Consider the following 7509-nt stretch of genomic DNA (forward strand, 5'->3'; position numbering starts at 1 on the left):
CCTGCACCACCTCAGGGTCCACGCATGGAAGTCTGGTGCCTTGCTGCTGCCTCCCTACACTCCCAGTGAGAGACTTGTCATGCCTCTCGCTTATGTGCCAATTCTTTCAGAATCCTAGGACACAGATTGGCCAGTTGCCCTGTTGAGCTCTTTGAACTTCCCACCTGTGCTCAGAAAGTTCTTTATCTCTTTTTCTTTTTTTTTTAACTGTGGTACAATAAATCTCAACTCTCCATTATTTTGGGATGAAAGTTACCCAGTGCATTTCTGGATGCTTTCAATGTGGAAGCACAGCTACTGTCTCTAAGGGAAGTCCTGCTCAATCAACTACCCTTACAGGTTCTGTAATATTAATCTGCAGTATGAAATCCAGGATTCTTTCTAGGTCACACATGTCCATGTGAACAACCCTTGAAATAGTACCTAAGCAGGGACAGAATTTAGCTTGCTCTCTCTTTGAAGAATAGACTTTCATGTTAACCAAAAAAAAAGTAAAACTCTATTGAATAAAGAAAGCACATATGACCCTGGGCACATAATTTTTGCTGATCTCAGTCAATGCCAAAAATTACCACATTCAGTTTTCAAATGCACTGTTTTCAGACCCTGCATGTAAACATTCATTGCCATGAATCGTAATATTTAATTTTTTTAGTGTGAACCTTGGGTTTTTTTTCTTCTTAAAACTAGTCTTTCCTTATTCCTATTTGTCTTTATGATTTTTTACTTCATGCCAAGGGCATGACAAAGGCTGTTCATGGGAGGGAGATAATTTTGTTCCTTTTCATTTCTTTTCCTAAGATTGCATAACTAATTTTAGCTGCTCAAAGAAATGTATTGCCCTGTATGTCCATTCATTCATTTAAAAAGTCTTATTCACTTCATATCCACACTAGACAAATTCTATTTCCATAATTATTCTTCTTAGTAGAGCTGTAAGCTGCTTTTGGTGTCAGCTTTTGTGCAATATTCACTGGATTATAAGCAATTAAGGGATTTTTTTCAAAGGCACAAAGATCAGTTAGGTGCCTAATCCCCATTGTGCCTTCTACCCATCCATTGTACCTATTTATTAAATCTTGCTCATGGTGAAGTGTATTAGCCATAAACCATAACATTTATGATCAATTCACACTACCATTGCACAGTTAAAAATCAGCTTCTAGGGAATATGTCTGTTAACCCAAGTGCTTGTGGTAAAACCAGATAGTTTGAGACCTCCAACAAAAAAAACCTGCTGATAAAAATCAGAAAACTAGAAAATGTTTTTTGATGCACAGAAGTCAATTCTGTGGTTCAGTAAGGCAGCTATGCAATGTTAGTAGCTAGAACACAGAAAAGTTGTCCTAAACTGGCAGCTGTCTAGGTCAGGGGTGTCAAACTGATAGCCCACAGAGCTGTGTTGTCTGGTCCATGGGGCTCGTAGAGGGGTTAAGAATTTAAGGCTAGGGCAAGCAGGGTGGACACAATGGTGAAGAGCAAGTGGCAGCTGTTACTACTGCTCACCACACCATGGCTGCTACTGCTCATCCTGCTGCAGCGGCAGCATCTAGATCCAATCCATGAAGAGCCTGATGGTCCAGATATAACTTTGTGAGGTGGGGTGGGTTTAAAACCTTTGATCTAGGCTGCTTAGCTAGCCTCTACTGGCCTGTGAGCATCCCCAAGTGCTGCCTAAGCTCTTGTCTCCACATTAGGGTCATACTGAAGAAAAAATGGGAATCCTAGGAGACCTTTATAAATCAACATTGTCTAGATATTGGCATGATATAAAACATAATCTTAGACCAATGGACAATATTCAAGAGACAAAAGCATAATGTTTCAACTGATTATTTTTAAATATTTAAAAATATTATTTCATTAAAACAAATCTCAAAATAAGGCTTTTGGTTCCCTGAGTCTATTTCTGTTCAAGAAAACATGTTCCACATGCAAATGGAATTTGCAGTTATGCTTTTCGCTTAAACATTACAGGGCACATCTACACATGCAAATGCTCCAGGGTGGGTTTACACTACAGTAAATTTACTCTAGCGTAAACCCATCCCAGGCAGGCATCTACATCTATGGGAAAATGGAAGCAGATTTGCTGCTTATGGCAGCAGTCTGCTCCCACCCCTGCATCAGCCCCTGCACTAGCCCAACCTGACAGGGAGCCCTGGGACCAGAGACAGCTGTCTCCTGGCAGGGGCTGGGACACTGCCCCAGCAGTAGGGAGCTCCCAGCCCTCTCTACACAATTGTGATCACAATTGTGAAGCAGGGACTGGTAGCTCCCTGCCCAGGCTCTGATGGCGGAGCCCACCCTGGCATCAGACAGCTTCTGGGGGCAGGGAGCAATCTCCTGCCCCCTGCTGCCTGGCTGACCAGGAGCACATTTGCTCCCAGTCTGCCATCTACATGTGCTCTATTGTGCAGTAAGTAATCAGTAGTAAATTTGCTACTTGTATTTCCAGGTAGCACATTTACTTATGATTATAGGCAATTACTCTGTAGTAAGCATCTGAATGTGTAGATGGTGATGCTTACTGTGCAGTAATGTGCTTTAATCTTGAGTAAAGTGTCTTGTGTAGACACATCAACAAAGTAGTGAGCTCTTGCCCAGATTTTCTGCTGGGTGAGGAGACTGGTTGCTGATCCAAATTGCATTGTTTTTAAACAGAGTGGAACTGGTAGAAATATTGACTAAAAGAGTAGATCAATGGTTCCCAAACTGTGGGTTGCAACCCCAAATGGGGTCACAACATCAGCAGATGGAGTCATGGGGGTGAGGGGCTAGGGTTGGGAGTGAGGGGCCATGCTGAGGATATGGAGGCATAAATGGAGTCATGCTGCAGAAAAGTCTGAGAAGCACTGCAGGAGATAAAGCTTAAGGCCATATATAAATTGCATCAAAACCAATGGACTTTTGTTATTTACTTCAGTGGGAGCAAGACAGAGTTTTAATAAAGCCCCCCAACCCTTCAGGGAATGGTCTTTGACATGTGCCTTTGAACTGAATAAACATAGGGGGAAGTGAATCAGGCACTTACATTGTTTCCTAAGAAGGGATGGACCAAAGCATATATTGACATTCTTTTTTTCTGAAATTTTGAAAAATAAATACAGATTCATTTTGTGTAAGTAGCGCCTTGACTTTGGCATGCATTCACTTAACTTTTGATCACCTGCCCCAGGGCAGTGATTCAAAATGGCCTAGAGAGGCACCTGAGATACTCAGGAAGGCAATGGAAAGATTTTGGAGACATATATTGACATTCTTTTTTCTGAAATTTGCTTTGACAGAAGTAAATCTTAAAATGACTTAGGAAACATTCATGTACCAAATAAATCATGAAGTAAACATGAATACAATAAATAATGAAATAAATAAATAGATAATAATTAAATAAATGTATTCTATTTTATGTACCATCCCAGTGCAGTTCCCTTCTGAGTGGAAGCTGTGAACACACCATAGGTTGGAAGCCCAGGGGCTGGGAGAATCAGCAGTGGCACAAATGTAGCTCCTGCCCAGAACAGAGCTGCATCTGGGCCAGGAAGCTAGAAGCTGCTTCCACACTGTTGCCACTTCTCTTCCACCCCAGTGCTCTCCCACCATCTCTGGTCCCAGTGAAGCTTAGGTTGGCCATCGTAGAGGACAATGTGTTTGCCCTCTGTCCTCTGTTGATACAAAACCTGATGCCTTTATGCCCTCTATTTTTTCTTCAAGAGAAAAAATAGAGGACATAAAGGCATCAGGTTTTGTATCAATTAGCTTTAGGGTGGAACCTCCCCTCCGGCTGGAAGCTGAACTCACAGCACAGTTTGGGAGGGAGAAAGGGGAGGGGGACAGGGAAAAGTGGCAGTGGTATGGGCACAACTTTTAGCTGCTTGATCCTAGCACAGCTCCTTTGTGCTCAGCCCCAGTGTGGGCATGAGCACAGGCAAAGGCCTGCAGCTCTTAGGGCCAGATCTAGTGGCTCTCAGTGGATCCAGATCTAACCCACTAAGTGTATGTTCCTGAACCCTGCCTTAAATTATTTATATATTTTTGCAATAGTTAGCCACTGTTGCATAATGTATGCTATATTCCATACCTTATTATAGTGATCACAATGAGGATATTTCCAATTAAACCAGTAGAACAGATAATCCCAATTAGAGAAGGAAGGATAATTGTTTCTGCTGCACTGATCATTTGATAGTAATGACCTCCACTCCAAGATTTGTTAAACAAGTCAGGTGTATTATTCCAACAGGCCGCCTGAATTTCATTCATTCTTCAGAGACTTTAGGTCTTTAAGTCTGCAACAGCAACAGAGAATAAATTATTCATTGAATCTTAAAATTTGAATATGATTAGTCAAGCACATTATCTTGGCATACATTATTTTTAATAATAATCTGAATCTTCCAAATGTAATCTTCTAACTGATTGTGTATTTTCCTTAATGGACCCATAAGAGTTGGATCATATTATTTTGAAAAATAAATAGAGATTCATTTTGTGTAAGTAGCGCCTTGAGTTTGGCATGCATTCACTTAACTTTTGATCACCTGCCCTAGGGCAGTGATTCAAAATGGCCTAGAGAGGCACCTGAGATACTCAGGAAGGCAATGGAAAGATTTTAAAGACATGCATGGCTGGAAACAGATGCTGTCTTTGTGCCTTTGTGCAAATTTTTATGGCAGCACATATGCCTAGCAAATAGATATCTATGCCTTTTGTCACAGCACAGAAGCCCAAAATTGTGGCTGCAACAAAAGGTAGCATACATTTGTTCTGTTTTATTGTGGCAGATGTCTGTTTGCTTTATGGAAGAATAGTGGGAGTTCTGAGCTACTCCCACTTTCAAACCACCACAGGCAGGTGTGGGGCTTCGGGGGCCTGATTCTGCATGCCCCAAGAATTCCCATTTCATCAATAAAATTATTGAATAGTACTAACCCAAGACATATTCCCATGCTTGGGGAACACAGGATTGGACCCTGGAAGCCAGGGTAGTGCCTCTCTGGGTTCTCTGTTTGCAGATGTGTGCTTCTGAAATCCACCAGAAGGAGATTTCCCAGGTGTAAGTATTGCCCAGATATACCCCAGCTTGGGGCACACTTCTGCATATGGGGGAGCCTGTTTGCAATACACATGCCTAGGGAATCCCCTACCAGGTAATCTCTGGGAGTGGCAGAGGCCCAGCCCTGCAGGCAACTTATGCATTATCCATGAAGCAGATCAGCTGTGCCAGAACACATCCCAGCACAGCTGATCTACTGCATTTGGCAATGTCTGTTTATAGCCTATAAGACACTGGGGTTTCAGTGCCTCCATGTTACATACGGAGAACAGGGAGTGTAAAGTACCTCTAAAGCACAATTCAGAAGCTTGGAGGAACATGGAAATAGCTAGCCAGGACTGCTAATGTACAGGAGTATGTCTGAATTCCCACCCTCTCAGGAGCTTAGATACCTGACTTGTGCTATCTGCATTTCCACTTACTTGCAATTCACGATGCATCAATCCACTTTTTGCACTTCTTGGTAAGTTTCTGAAGCTAGGCAATTCATCCTTATGTAGCCTGGTAGTTCAAATGCCAGATCTACCAGAATGAGTTAACCAAGGGCACACACTACTGTTCAAGTTGAAGCTGAGCCAGTGGGAAGCCAAAATGTAAGAGGTATGGTCAGAAAAAGGAAAAGAAGCCTGCTTATTAGGGTAGGCCCTTGGAAAGGAGTCCTCCATTCAAGCTGCCAGGCTTAGTTACATTTTTTAACCAATGACTGTCCAATATAAAATGTATAAACAGTACAGTAAGCAAGAGGAAATCTGTTAGCTTGGGCAAATCTCAGGGAGGGAGAAAGGACCTTGGTCCTGGCCCCTGCTCGACAGGCACAATGAAACTATCTACAGAAAGGGTAACACTTCTCTGTGTTGGAGACAGAGCATGTTTGATGTCTGGACTGATGCTAGAATGAAGTCCTCCAGCATGAATGACTTGTGCCCCTGGTGGCTGGGGGGGCACAGCGGTGGCGGGAGTGCGGTGGTGGTGGCGGGAGCAGTGGGAGCACAGTGGTGGTAAGCAGAGGAGCTCCCACCACCAGTGCTGTCAGTGACAGAGTGGGGGTGGTGAGCGCAGACCAAGAGCCGGTGACCACCCGCAGCCGCTGCCGGCAGTGCTGGTGGCACCTTTTTGTAGGGGGTGCACTGCCACGCTCAGGGGGTGCATGTGCACGTGCAACTGCGTGCACCCCCCTATGCATTGCCTCTGTCCTCCAGGAACTAAAGACTATTACAAAAATTACCATATTTCTGTGTGCTTGATACATTTCTTTGAACTCATCTTGTAAACTAATAGTAACCTATGTACAAGACATAGATTTATGTTCTGAAAAATAATAATGCCTCAAAATAAAACTATTCTCCATACATGCTTCTTCCTCTAGGAAGAAGAAGAGAGAAAAAACACAGAGTTGTTAGTTATACTTCTTTAGGGTCTACTGGCTTAGTTCCAAAAATGGACTTACATGAATACTACTGATAGTACTTGCATCCAATCAGAACCTGTGTTCAGCTGCTACATAACTGATGAGGCACCTAAAAGTCTGCACTTGTATGTTAACATTAAAATTCCCCAAACATTTAAAGGTTTCCTTTGCTTTCAGCTTTAACTGTACAGAGCAGCCTTTTCATGCCCTGTCAGTATGCATACACTAGGGATTTCTCTGTTTATGGGGATTGGCCCAGTATTGTTCTCAGATAAAGCCTAACAGACTGACTTCTGCTCAAAGCAAAATACAGAGGTGGGGATAACCTCTGTTTTCCTGTACACAGATCCACCACCCTGGGTAAAGCAAACTTGGGCTCAATTCCATCTTGAGCTGGTAGGGACTGAACACATACCTCCTAGAAATGTTTATTTAACTAGGAGTCTGTAGGGTAGTCTGAAGCAAAGAGCCCATACTTTATCCCGTTGAAGCTGTCCTGCTTTGTTCAGAATAATTAAATGTTCAGAGTTTGGGATTTTGAGTGTGCGCATACAATTCTAACCTAGAAATTAGGACAGCTACCTGAGAAGGGAAGGAAACTCTCTATTTTATGCTGTTATTTAATAGCATGAGGCAGGGTAAGACAACCACTACTATGACCCATGCATTGTGAGAATTAAATTGTACAGGTGCCTAACTCCAGGAGACAAGGGTGTAGGTTGTAGCTGTGTTGGTCTAAGGATATAGGCAGACAAGATTCTTTGGGTGAATACGATATCTTTTATTAGACCAACTTAAACAGTTGGAAAACAATTATCAGGCAAGCTTTTGGGTTCAAAAACCCTGCGTCAGGCTAAGGAAGTCTCAGCAGTTGGTGTGTGCTCTTCCTGGATGGAATGAAAAGTAAAGAAGCCAGAGGCTGGGCTGGTCTGCATACAAGACAGGTAGTCAGTGAAAGTGTAGATTGAGGAGTCAATGGGTGAGATAGGCTGGGGGGGGGAAGAGAGAGAGACAGAGAGAGAGAGAGAGAGAGAGAGAGAGAGAG

The 7509-nt window shown here is 42.9% G+C and overlaps 1 protein-coding gene across 1 annotated transcript in view; it reads right to left on the reverse strand.

Moving 5' to 3' along the window:
- MCHR2 (melanin concentrating hormone receptor 2) overlaps positions 1–4280 on the reverse strand; it is a 33812-nt gene extending 29532 nt beyond the window's left edge. Inside the window, exon 1 of the mRNA XM_019538179.1 lies at positions 4082–4280. Within this exon, the coding sequence (XP_019393724.1) occupies positions 4082–4263 (182 nt within the window). The 5' untranslated portion in view covers positions 4264–4280. The remainder of the gene's footprint in view (positions 1–4081) is intronic.
- Between the last annotated feature and the right edge of the window lie 3229 nt (positions 4281–7509).

The sequence above is a fragment of the Crocodylus porosus genome, unplaced genomic scaffold (genome assembly GCF_001723895.1).
Source record: "Crocodylus porosus isolate Cpor-Errol unplaced genomic scaffold, CroPor_comp1, whole genome shotgun sequence".
Taxonomy (NCBI): Eukaryota; Metazoa; Chordata; order Crocodylia; family Crocodylidae; genus Crocodylus; species Crocodylus porosus.